Source organism: Podarcis muralis, chromosome 5 (assembly GCF_964188315.1).
Source record: "Podarcis muralis chromosome 5, rPodMur119.hap1.1, whole genome shotgun sequence".
In the NCBI taxonomy this organism is placed as follows: domain Eukaryota; kingdom Metazoa; phylum Chordata; class Lepidosauria; order Squamata; family Lacertidae; genus Podarcis; species Podarcis muralis.
Genome location: NC_135659.1, coordinates 62,061,798 through 62,075,205, shown reverse-complemented (window position 1 = coordinate 62,075,205; position 13,408 = coordinate 62,061,798). Strand labels below are relative to the sequence as shown.

Sequence of the window (13,408 nt, the reverse complement as noted above, 5' to 3'; positions counted from 1 at the left end):
GATGTTAGGGGAGGGGTAGTACCTCTGGTGCTCTTTCTGGGGTAGTTTGACCACCTTTCCCTACCCTGTACTTAGCTCACACCTGTGGCTCCTAAAAGCTGTCAGCATGTGACAGCACCCACACCCAGGGAATAGCTTTGGCTGGCTTGCTAAACCAGGTGCGGATAGCCAATGGGTCTCAAACCCTTGGTGTGTTGAGGACTTCCCCTGCATGTGAAGACAGACTCCAGCGGATTGAGTGGATGAGACCAATAGCAGTCAAAAAGGTGGTTTCTACATGTGCTGTAGAAGGAAGTGAGGGGCAGATGGGTTCATCAACCCGGGAAGGTAGCCCATCTAGGAGAAGGAAAACTCTGGTCCTCCACTGCCTTGAGAGACATCTTTGGCAGAAGAAAAGGCTAAGGAGCAAACCCTACACAAATCAGATGTGGAGTGCTTAAGATAGTTGGATGGCACCTTGTATGACTCCTTCCAGAAACTCCTGCAGCCAAGCTGGTGCCAAACCTCTGCTTTCCTTTGGACCACATGAGGGAGGCTGGGGGTCTGGGCAGCCCTAGGCCTCCATATCCACTGCCCGGGCTTGAGGCCTGGGGAGATCACTTCGCTGCTGCTAACACAGCAGTTTGACTTCGCCCCTGGAGGCACATCTGTCCCTTGAGACGGACAGATGCCAACAACAACATTCAACTACTTTTATTGTCAGCTTATCTTACTCCTGTACTTTATTGTGTGAAGGGTAGGAATGAAATATATGAAACAAATACTAAAAATTTCACTCAGATTTTGCAGATCGAAGGAAAGAAAGTGAAGAAAAACTTGAAAAAGGAATCCCTTTAGTCAAGCTCTTGCTGCACTTCTGACAACTTTAGCATATTGTTCATGAAAGCCAATCTGCTATCCAAACCAAATCATATTACTTATGGGGAAAAAGCTCCTGCCATTTCTTCGTCAGAAGCAGATTTGATTCTACCACCCTCTTAAAAGAAATCAGTAGACCAAAATAAAAAAAGAGAGAGCGTGAGCAAAAATTAAATATGCTAGAAAGCCATCCAAAAGGAGGAAGAGCCCATCTGCTTGATAGATGCCCTCCTTCTCTGGAACTGAAATCAATAGACTCTCCTCCTCCTGCATAATTATTTGGGGCATGGGAGAGGCAAGGCATGAAAATAAATGGGAGAAAAAGAAGGGGAGGACGGAAAAGGGGAAAGGGAAGGCAAGAGCTGCAACCCGAGCCACCTTCCAACGCTTTTGAAACAAGTCTTGCCATGGCCTGCCACAAGATGCCTGGGTACAGTGCCAAGAGGCTGTGGAGTGTGGCAGGTGTCGAGCTCTTATAAAACAGCAGCAGCATCAGTTGCTGGCTTTACTGGAAGCGCACAATGGAAGGACGTTCAATTCAATCAAGATGCACAAAGACCAAGCACAAAAACAAAAGCAGCTTGATTGAGAATTTGCACATGCAGAGGGTGGTTCATTGGGTAAAAAAGCCGTTCAAGCAGTTGCAGCTTTGCTGTCGCACTAAAAGTCCATGTTTTACACAGCGCAACTGGAGGGAAACCAGCTTCGAGTGAGAATTAGAACCCTCTTAAGAGGTCAAAACCTAAGAGAAGCACATGGGTCAATCTACTATGAATGGATGGATCCCCCTTGGATGCAGTTGGCAAAATACATCCACAGTATTTGGATTTATCTTTATAAGGAAGACCAGATAGTCAGTCTCTCTCCCTCTCTCTCTCTCTCTCTCTCTCTCTCTCTCTCTCTCTGTGTGTGTGTACCTGGGTGCATGTCTCCATCCACAGAATGAAAGAGGAAAACAGTTATTAATATTTTATAAGCCACTTCCATACGAAATCTGGAGGATTATATTAAGACAACAGCAATGTTTTCCATCTTTATAGCAACTGTTGGCAGTAAACATTTTTCAGCACTCCTTCCCCATCCATAACATTTACAAATGTGCAAAATAACATATTTATAAGTGTGTCTGTCTCACTGGACTTTTCTAGGTTATATAAATGTTTGATGGAAACGTTCTCCAAGGAAATCAATGTTTTATAAGAATTTAATGATAGCTCATCCAAATTCACTTCTCAGCGTGACAGCTGATTAACCCATTACTAGCTAGGAGACTTAAAAGTGCTAACCTGGAAGGCCAAAGGCCAAGAAAATACTCTGCACTTCAAAATTCAATTCAGAATACTCCATAGCTGGTCACTAGGGAAAAAATGCTGAAGAGAGGGGCCATAATGAGTATAAACGCAGCAGTGCTAGATACTGTGAATGGCTAAAATAAACCAGTACTAGGAAGATCTCGATTTGTGTATTTTATTTTTTACCAGTAGTTCTTAAGCATCACTGATGGGAGGAATACTCTTCAGGTTTGCTTGTTTTCTGCAGGTAAGCTTCTATTCTTTCCTTACCACCACCAGACAGGAGGATGCCTGAACAATTATGCAAATTAAATCTTAATGGCTGCATTTGTCTTCTGTGGCAGTCAGCCAATAAACTATGCAGGGGAGTCATGCACACCCCTCCACTGCAGTTGCTTCCTGGGCTAAAGAGACCAGCCTCTCCATCCACTGCAGTGCCACAGACTGGATGAATATCATTCTATCTCCTTGCTCATCAGGTTGATAATGGAGCAAGGGAGGGTTTAAGAATGAGTTAATTCTCCATAAGTTGGTACAAAAACGGTTTTTCTTCAAGATGCAGTTGCAGAGTACTCATGACTGTCTTATTTCTGTTGCTGTGCAGAATGATGGCTGTGTTGGACCAGAAGCTCCAATTTACAGCATTCTGAGGGCGTGAAGAATTTTGGTGGTGAATTGTGTAGAAGAATTGTTGGAGACAGAACTGGAAAGACTTGCAAAGCAGAAACAGAAGGCTGAGGTTGCAGGACTTTGGCAACTTCGAACTTTTTGAACTTGCTGAGAACTTTAAGCAAGGACTCTGAAAGTTGAAAACCCTCTCTGGGCTCAGAGAGAGAAGCGTTCCTGAAGCAACTGTGTATAGTTTGTGTGTATAGTGCGTTTTGTGTTTACTAAGTAAAACAACCTCTGCTACACTTTGTCTGCTGTGGGAAGTTTAATTGCATTGCTGAACTTCTAACTGTGCATCGTCACCCAAAAGGTTATTACGTACAAACATCCAACAGAGAGCAATCTGCATCTGTAGCCATGATCACCTCCCATCATCCCTGGCTATGCTGTTTGGGGCTAATGGGAGTTGTAGTCCAGAAACATCTGGAGGGCCACAGGTTGTGCACCCCTGATCTAGAGGAACACTGGCTGGTACTCTGCATTTCCTCAACCTATTCACACCATATTGGGTAGGTGGGGTCTGGGCTTTGGTGGGCCACCAGTGAAGCTTGGAGGGCAACCTCTGCTTCAAAACAGGAATTTTAAGCACCCAATCAGATCGGGATACAAATCTGGGGTCTCAGTGGGCTGGATCCAGACTGAAGGTAGCCACACCTGCTGTAAATGGTACTAAATAGTAATAGTCATTATAAAGCAATAAAATGCCCAGTGCATTTGGCTGATGACAACTTTCCTCAAAGGGCATTGATAGCACATATAAATAAATAAAAGAGCCATAATTCAGATAATTATAAACAAAGATTGAAATATTTTTAACTGTTCTAATTAAGTTCTTGTTTTCTCTGTAATTAAAAAGTGGATTGTAGTGTGCTTGCATTACTCTTAATTTCTTTATCTTGCTAATTCCTTCCTGTTTTTCATGTACTATAAAGATCCATAGACTGTATTTTTTAATCAAGTGTGCCTTCTTTTAAGAACTTGATTATGTTGTAAATCCTTTCATATGCCTGTTTTTCCAACAAGGAGGTTAGAAAGCTTCATTTTATATATCTATATCTTATCTATCCAATATTTTGCAGAACACAAGTGTGTCTGATGACCGTTTATATTATGATCAGTTGAGGTTACAAGGTTTATTCCATGTTTAATGAATTTTATTGTCATGGGTTGTTCTACTGTAATTACTGCCCACATTTATAAACATAACATTGCCATTCATTTGTGATTGTATTTCATTTTTATGGAAGCCACTTTGTGAGGACATTTGTGAGCTAAGGATGCATCTCTTTTCCCCTTTGCCTTTGATACCTGAGATGAGTGTTTTCAAGGCCCATCTATTCATGTTACCTTTTTAACTGTTTTTTTTTATTATTAATTTTAAATTGTTGTAAGCTGCCCTGGAACCAGTTTGTGAAGGACACGTAACAAATTTACTAAATATTTTAAATAACAATTATGTACATTATGGCCATCATTTTATATTTGTTCTTTCAGTGCTGTCATCTACCAAAAAACAGTGAGCATTTTATTGTTTTGCCTCTCATTTTCCTTCTTTCCTTCCTTCCCCTTGCCTCCTTTCTGCGAAATACCCCACCCAAACCCAGGAGCTGGTGTTTAGGCAATACATACGTAATAACAGTCAAATAACATAAATTCTTATCTCAAACTACTTCCTTGCTTCAGTCTCAAGAGCCATCTAAAACTGCACCAGAGATCACCGGTCAAGTTTAAAAGCCACCATAGCAGAGGTTTAGAAATATGATTGGTGTTTTTATATTTTAGGGTTGTCTAGACATAGAGGCCAACATCTCAGTGTCCACCCCAGCAGTTCCCCACTGGAATCTTCACCAGCTTAATGCCAATCTTATTAGCCAGCTGAGCTCTATGGCTGAGCCAACCCCTGCCCCTCCACAAGCATCCTCAGCTAGGCAAACCCATTTTCCCATTAGTGCAATATTTATTTAGCATAAGGGATTAGCATCAGTTCAAAGGGTTTCAGCAAATTCAAAACCATCAGGGAATTGTTACAACTGAATGACTGCATTAAAACCTCCAGTTGTTCCGATTAACAATGAATTCAGCCTGCAGTTCTAAGCAGTCCAAGTGCGTCTTTCATTGGTATGGGTGGGCTTTTGCAGTTTATGCCTTCTTAATTCTGAGTGGATGGCTTCTGCACAAAGAAGAACAGCATGGAACAGTTAGGCCAAGGGAGCCAACTTTTGGTTTGCTTTTACATTTTTCAAATACTGCTTGAACACTTATTGTTAGAATATGGTTTCCCCAAACATTAAACCTGATTTTTATGCTTACTGTCTCAACAGATTTAACATGTGGTGTGAATGCAAGGGCAGTAGCACGGTGGTAGTGCACATGCAGAGAGTCCAAGGCCCAAGGTATTGCCGGGTAGGACGACTTGGAGAGACTCATTTGAAACCCTGGAGAGCTACTGCCAATCATTGCAATGAGTTAGATGGACCAATGATCTGACTATGTCCCTCTGTTTCTTTTTTCCTGGCCTGAGTCACCTCAGCTAAGTCACACAACTGTCTCCTGTCTTAGAGCAAATTTTAACATAACAGCACTCACAGGGATGATCCAACTGTATTCTTCTGTTACCTCACCTATCAAAAAATGTCAAGCCCTGGGCCCCTGCTTACCAGCTTTGTGCCATCATATGGCGATGGGAGGGAGCAAAGAGGGCAATTCCTTCTTGGGTGCAGCTATGGCATGTTCACACAGAGGCTGCCATGCTCCTCTACCCCAGGAACCAGTAAGTTGGGCTTTCCGACTGCTGTGGGAGGGGGCAAGCAGATCTGTAGGGGAATTTTCTTCCTTCCGTTTGCTTCTAGGGCACAAATTATAGACCCCCATGTGTCTTGGGCAATACCCCATTGCTGACTTATCCACCCACTCTTCCGAAGTTCTAGGGTTTGTTCCCTTGCCAAGATCAGAGGTGAGCCACCAAGCTGACAGGTCTACGAAGCAATTTTAAACATAGTGCAATATTGTTATTATATATTTATTTATATCCCACCTTTTCCCTTCGACAGGGCTCTGCAACGCAAGGTTTTTGCCATTGGCACAGCAATGCTGTCAGTTTGTTGACCGATTGCATGGTCTAATTTTACTGTCACAATTCTGTTCTTGGCTGATAAGGCAATGGGCCAGATTCATATCAGGAGTCAGCAGGGGTGGGAAGCCCACTCCCAAAAGGACAGTCCCCCTAAGGCCCACCTCTGGAGCTGGCATGGTTGCCTCACATCCAGGTCATCAGACTGGTCCATGGTATTGGTCTGGACTGTGGTCATTCCTATATACCTGCCATTCCCATCAGCATTAACCTAGCAAGTGAACTAGGATGGCTGCATCAGCCAACAGTCGTGTTTTCCTTCCCCTATGCCCTGCCACACTTTGTGAGCTGTAACCAATAAAGATGTATGGCCTTCTGACTTGACCTCAGCCTATGTAAACCTCTAGCTACCAGACACCTACTTTCCAGCCCTGACACTCCACAGCACAACAGCGCCGTAGTTGTTACAACCCCTTCCAAAATGTGTGGCGCAATCCTAATTTTCTCAGAAATAAGTCTCTCAATTCAGTGAGACTCACTAGAAGGTGTTATTTAGGATTGCAGAATAAAAGTACTATCAAGCACAGCAAACTCTTTATATAGTTAAAAGGTTGTGACAAATTAGATGGATGAAAGCCTCTCGCGTGAGCTGGCACTCTCAGCACTCAGAAATAGCAAACAGTGATGCATTGCTGAAACTAATGCTTTTGCCTGGCACCGGTGTATAACCAGACAGCTGTGCCAGTAGAGCAGCCTTAGGGCTCCTGGGGAGAAGCGTCACCCTGTAATCTGGATAAATGATGGCGCTTATCTCAACTCCTTCAGATTACCGCTCTGTGTTTAAAGAAGAGTTAAGGATTTATTAAGGAAATCCAAACGAGCTCTAACAAGATTCCTCCCAATGCATGCCTCAGGGAAGCTTTCTAATGGCACAGAAAGTGAAAATTGTGAATAGACATTGGCAGGGGTAGCGATCCCATATTTCATGGCATTTTACTATGATCGCATCAGCCTTCTCCTTTCGTTCTTCCATTAGTTCCCCGATGTTAATAATCTAGTTGTTTTTAACTCTGACTATAGCTTGTCCCACATCTCCCTTTAACTGTGATCATAATCTGGTCCCATATCCCCCTTTAAACTCCTCACTCCTTTTGCAACAAATTTATCTGCTGTTGGTTGCCTTTGTCTTCCATCTCTGTGCTTTCTGTCACGCCTGGAATGATTTCCTGTTTACTTATCAAGCCATCTCCCCCTCCTCCTTCCTCAATATCCAGTTGCTTATTAGCCCAACCCAACCAAGCAACCCAAGTCTCACCTGATGCTGAAGAGTCAGATTCCGTGGCTTTAGCCAACATTCCTAGACTGTGGTACCCAACTCTCCTCTCCCATTCTACCAGCCAAACTGACTGCTCCCTCATTCTTGACTCACCTGCTTAATATAGGCTCTAAGGCTGTCCTAGAGTTATAGATAATGTCACACCTGCATATTGCTGGTACCATATAAAACATTAAAGAAAGAAGCTCAGCATCAGCGATTCTAGTACCAGGCACAGCCCCTAGAATATTATCCTTCTCATAAAAAAACAAAACAAAACAAAACCGTACATGTTCAGAAAAAGCAATGTTAGAGCCCTCATGGACCTCTACCACTTCAAAATGCACATGGGAGAATCAGATTTTTAAAAATAATTCTCAATCTAATGTGTTCTTAAAATCTAGGAAAAGGCTAATCTAAAACATTTTTTCTCTAAGATGCTAGTTTTCTATTGACAGGGAGTTTTACGCAGGAGAAGCACTGAAGCAAATCTCTAACTTACATGCTAAAATTATATTCTGATGAGGGTGGTACCACATAAAAGCAAATAGAAGGTATGATTCTATAACAGCACAACTATTCTCCACCAAGACAAAACAGGGTTTCCTAGTATTGCTAAGGCTTGCACTTCACAGCAGAAAGAACAGTAAAGTCCTCCAATAAATACTTGAAGTGAGCTGAAGTGAGCATGACCTGTTTGATTTTATGACTGGCTGAACAAGGAACAGTGGAAAGCAGGCAAAGACGATAAATTAATTTGCTTGTTTGGAGGCCCCTTCCCCCCAACCCCAACCCCCAAATTACCCTTAGGGCTCCCCAATGGCTATTTTTAACTTTGATTACAGGACGCTATTACAGCTGCCACCAAAAAGCAGAGAAAGCAGTGTTCAGCAGTAATCAGCTCAATATAGTCACTGCATCAGTCCTCTCAGATGGAAGTAGAGAATCCACACAGCAGATAATGTTTTATTTAACCACACTCTAATAGACTTGGATCACTTTTCAGAATTAGCTATTTAATCTCTTAAGAATGTAAAACGCTGCAATTTGTCCCACCAGCTCTTTAGCTTAGTCACAGTGGTCCACAATCCTGCTTACCCTGGTTGCTATGGCTATTGTTCCACTGCCCTATGGGGCAAGGGCAATAGGAGCCCCACTTCTCTATCCAGCTTGCAGTTGGGGACAAGGAAGGAACTGAGTTGCCCTAACATTTGGACAGTCCAACAGAGCCACACTGAATGTTCTAGTACTCCCCTTTCATACCATCCCATGCCAAAACAAGTCTATACTTTGTCCTTGTCCGAGAGGGAAAGGCTAGAGATGGCAGTGTGGGCACCCAGTTGTAGAGGCACTCTGGGAGACTCAGCACCGAAACAAACCACAGCTGGGGGAGAGGAGAAAGGAATTGTCTCTGACCTCACACAGAGATGCAACACGAGATCAGGAATGAAAAATCCTAACCCAATGCCTGTCTGCTCCGAAGTCAGACCCACTGAGTTCCATGATAAGTGTGCATAGGCTTGCTTCAAAGACTGAAATTTCTGTGCACAATTATCTGGGAGTAAACTCCATTGAAAACAGTGAAATTTACTTCAGAGTAGGCATGTATAAGATTGTGTTGAAGGAAGCGCAACAACCTGGAAATCACAAATTTTGGCCTGACTAGCAAGGCCAGCCAAAGGTTTTGAACCCCCACATAATGAGTTCCATGTTCACAAACAACTGCCCTAGCACTGCTGATCTCATGCAATTGCCTGAGACACCACTCTGTACACAGATAATAATGGGGTTTACAGCAGCAAACTTCAGTGCATGGGCCCACACAACAGTGTACTTACATCAATGAGATCAGACAGGTCATGGATGTAATACTTGAACACAGACGCATTGGTGGCCTCCAGAGCCAGCAGATACTCATTTCTTGCCTTAATCGCCTTCAGTTTATTTTCTGTGTATTTTGCCTGGCGCTGAAAATAAACCAAAAGGAGTTTATTAGAAAGAAAAACAACGAAGAGAAGAAAAAGAAGTGCGGGTCTCATGCAAAGAACACATAGCATTCTTCGACTCTCAACATTCCTCACTGCTGGACCTGAGCTCTGTGAAATCTTCAATACTTTTAGACAAAATAAAAGCATCCTGTAAGTAGTATGTAAACCGCATACTTCTTTGGTGATGCAGGGACACAAAGGCCAATTGGCACCCCATGGGAACATCACTGCATAGGATTTGGTCTAGTCCCACAACTCTACTTGCAGTTCTCTGTGTTGAACACACTATGGAGTGTTACTTGGCTTTGGCACCAAGGAACTATGCGAGACACTGAAGGCCTGAAGCTTCCAGATTCCCTGGAATGATGTCAACATTTCCCTGACAAAGCAAACGAAAGCCATCCACTTATTAATTTATTGATTTCTCCATTATTTGGCTCTGTCTCCTTAATACCCCTATAGATACTGCATTTTGCAGCCACCCAGCAGTTTAATCCCATCATGCTGCTCACCTTTTCTTTCATTTTCTCAATCTTCTTGACTGAGCTTCGCCGGACATGTTTTTCCTCAAACTTGACACTGGAGGCTGAATCAGGGGAGCGTGGGGTTTGCTTATCCTCTTGCTTCACAGACTTGCCAATCTGCTTCTCTTCCTGCTTCTCTGCCTCTTTCAGCTTGCTCTGAGCACTGATGCTGTCGGCATTGTACATGTGGTAGGTCTTCATCACCTGCAAGAAACAATTGTCCAGCAGTTGAGCACAGGCATTATACCTGCCCTGAAGCGAATGGCATGATTTTCACTCACCCCAGTCAACATACCAAGAATTCTACTTTACACTTTTAAATATTTCAATTCTGCTGTGCTAATCCACAAATATACTGTTTTATATGATTTGTGGAACTGCACGGACCTCCAAGCGTTAGTATTCGGAAAGGTTTCAGAACATTCTAAATGTGTTTAGCTTATGTAAAACGATACAGTGGTACCTTGGGTTACAAACACTTCAGGTTACAGACTCCACTAACCCGGAAGTGGTACCTCGGGTTAAGAACTTTACCTCAGGATGAGAACAGAAATCATGCGGCGGCAGCGGGACGCCCCATTAGCTAAAGTGGTACCTCAGCTTAAGAACGGTTTCAGGTTAAGAACGGACCTCCAGAACAAATTACGTTTGTAACCAGAGATACCACTGTACAGCACATTATAAAAGGACAGAGAAAATAGCAAGGAAGAACAAGAGATGTGTGTTAGCATATTTCTATTTCCGGTTGGAATATCACAATGCAATGAACAGTGCAATTAAGAATATAAAAGCATCTATTTGGAATTAGGAAAATAACAGTCTTTAAATGTGATTCAATGGTTCTATATTTCTCCAGGATATACGTTGTTTTTTATTAAGGAAGTATGAACAACTGCCAGGGGAAACACCAAAAGTGGACCAAAAGTGACTTGTTCCTTTCCTTGCTTGCAATGCTTCCAGGTGGCCACATGCTAAATATAAGTGAGCTTTAGCAGTGTGCTTCACATGCATATGAACATGCTACTTCCCACTTCGGGGAGGCTAAGTATGATAAAGTTGGAGAATCTTTGACCAGGGCTTCAACCTTAGACCTCTATTAAACACAGACACTCCCGTCTCCACCTCAGCATCTCCTTAACCCAGCTTTCTCCTCATCCACTTTTCTAAAACATTATGAACATATAACTTCTGCTTTTTACTGGGGCAAGGGAAGGAGGAAGACATAGGCCAGTGGCAAATGCATTATGGTTTAGTTATTGAAAGTCTTTTTCCCCCTTGCCTTTCCACATATTGTGTTCATGGTGGCTTGCCATAATGAAGTTGGAAAACAGATTGTTATTTTAAAAGTTTATGAGGTCTCCAAATGTTGTCATGCTCCCCCATCCCCAAAGTGTCTTAGATATTCAATACTAACTGGATTGTAAACACGCTCAGCAGTGAGCAGATATCTGTTCCAGCTTTGAAATCCTGACACAAGCCAAACTCCCGCCTCAAGTCCTTTCAGTTTTTTGGCACAAAGCTATTGACTTTTGTTTCACCTCAGTTTGAACCTGGCTATATTTTTTGTTAAATCGAATACGCTCCCACTCCCTCTCCTTCTCTATGTGTCTCTCCTCCTGTAGCAATTAAGCAATGCTTCTTGGTTACAGAAAGAAGCCGCAGTTAAAAATGCAAGCCCGGTCAGTGTTAAAGTGATGTGCTGAATAATTTACATGCCAACGTGGAGCTATCATATATGAAAAGATGAAAGGAGGCAGCTGGAATAATAGCTTTAAACAGGGCAGAGAATAAGTCTCTCCTGCCTCCTTCCATTGAGGGAAAGAGACCCAGCCCAGAAACTGGTTATCTCCATGTCTGGAACTGAAATAATAGTTGGCTTCTAATTATCATGGTCAAGGATCATATCAACTACATGAAGACCCAGGACAGAAACACGGCTGCTGTAAACACCACACAAACAGAGGATGTTACAGGCCACCCTTTTCTTCACCACTCTCAACACCACCTGGGGTCACCCTTGGAAGAGGAAACTGATGTGGGCCTCTTGAGACTTAGGCCATATTGCTGTAAAGCTGAGTGTAGGCAGATTAGAATCACAGCCCCTTCTCTCAGACTAGCAATTGCCAAATTCTCAGGCTGCAGAGGCAGCAGAAGCATCACATTTCTGATAACTCCATGCTTTGTTTAAAAACACACATTTGTTGCTAAACTAGAGATAAAGGAGGAAACTTGAGTTTTATGTTGTAAATCCAGCTCCCAAATGCAGGAAACAGATGGTGCGTCATGCTTTTCCTGTACATTGGGCCTTGAGCACATGCGTTGTGGTGGCAATTGATTCTGAGGAAGATGCTGTGTCTTCTACTATAGCTACTATCACTAATCATGGGATGAAGGAATTCTATGACATCTTAAGGGATTAATGAATAATCAGATCAATAGAATGACTAAGAGGTTTAACGTGCAACCCCAAAAAACACTGTAACTGTATGTACAATTTCAGTTGCCAGGTAGATTGCTCTGTCAGACAGAGATGCTCCTGAAGTGGAAAAGATTTTCTAATTGTAAGCATCACTGGAGTGAATTTCTTTTTTTAAAAAATAAAAATATTTCCATCACTTTAACAGACTATTAGTCAGCACAAGCTTTACATTTAAAACAAATTCTCTCTCTCTTTCTCTCTCTCTCTGCCTGAAAGAACTGGAAAGTACTCTCACAAGTGTTCAAAATTCCAATGGGTTAAAGCCATTATTTTACCCAGGGATACATGAAGTCCCTGCCCCTCCTCCCGCCTGCCACCCAAATGATTCATCTCCCTTTTGAGATCATGTTCTTATTTCCCAAACTGTAATAGCTGACAAAGCTTTTTATGTAGCCATGGCGTATTGTTCTTTCACAGTTAGGCATCTAGATTTCTAGTACCCATTTCACTGGGTGAGTGGGTGGGAGCAGCAACTGCTAACAACAAAATGACAGCACCTCAATAACAGGATGAATGAACACTGGTTTTCAAATGGCTGAGTCATGTTCCACAAGTGAGCCACAACCAGCTAAGATGGGCTGTACTAGTACCGCCTCCACCATTTGAGGCCCCCTGCACTTTGCTATTGATCATTATGAAAGAAATTGGATTGCACTGGAAAAATTATGCATGGCGTAGGTTAAGAAATTGTGATGGCCTGGGATTCCGATTCGGAGGATGAAACAGAGGAATCCCAGCCTGCACAGGAGTCCCCGCCTCCAGGGCCGGCTGAACTGGGGCAAGGCCTAGATGCTGAAGAGCCTGCACCTGTGGCAGTGCATCAGGAGCTGGCCCCAGGTGAAGCCCTTCTGGCCCCAGAGAGGCTTGACGACTCAGTGGCCACAGGTGAGCCTCCTCCAGGGCCCAGTAACCCTTCGGCCTCTCCTGATCTGCAGAGGCTTAGAGCAGAGAGGCGAAGGGAACTGGTTGCCCCCAGGAGGAGTGCTCGCCTTAAGGCCAGAGGAGGCGGGGCTCCTGGGGGCCGGGACCGCCCCTGGCCTTAGAAGAGGATAAAAGCCCAGTCAGCCCGGCCCCAGGTTGCGGGAGCAACGTCGTTGTTGGCTTCGGACCTTCCTGCGTTCCTGATCCCTGCTCGGCCTCCTGTTCCTGACTATCCGGTACTCCTGTTCCCTGCTCGGCTTCCTGTTCCTGACTATCCGGTACTCCTGTTCCC

General features: G+C 43.5%; 1 protein-coding gene across 5 annotated transcripts in view; it reads right to left on the bottom strand.

Annotated features, from left to right (window-relative positions):
• The window catches only part of SRGAP2 (SLIT-ROBO Rho GTPase activating protein 2), a 200,742-nt gene that overhangs the window by 60,657 nt on the left and 126,677 nt on the right, over positions 1–13,408 (bottom strand). For all 5 annotated transcript variants that reach the window (XM_077929020.1, XM_028734363.2, XM_028734362.2 and 2 more), the window contains 2 exons: positions 9,705–9,920; positions 9,043–9,171 (listed from right to left, as the gene is read on the bottom strand). In XM_077929020.1, the coding sequence (XP_077785146.1) occupies positions 9,043–9,171; positions 9,705–9,920 (345 nt within the window). The remainder of the gene's footprint in view (positions 1–9,042; positions 9,172–9,704; positions 9,921–13,408) is intronic.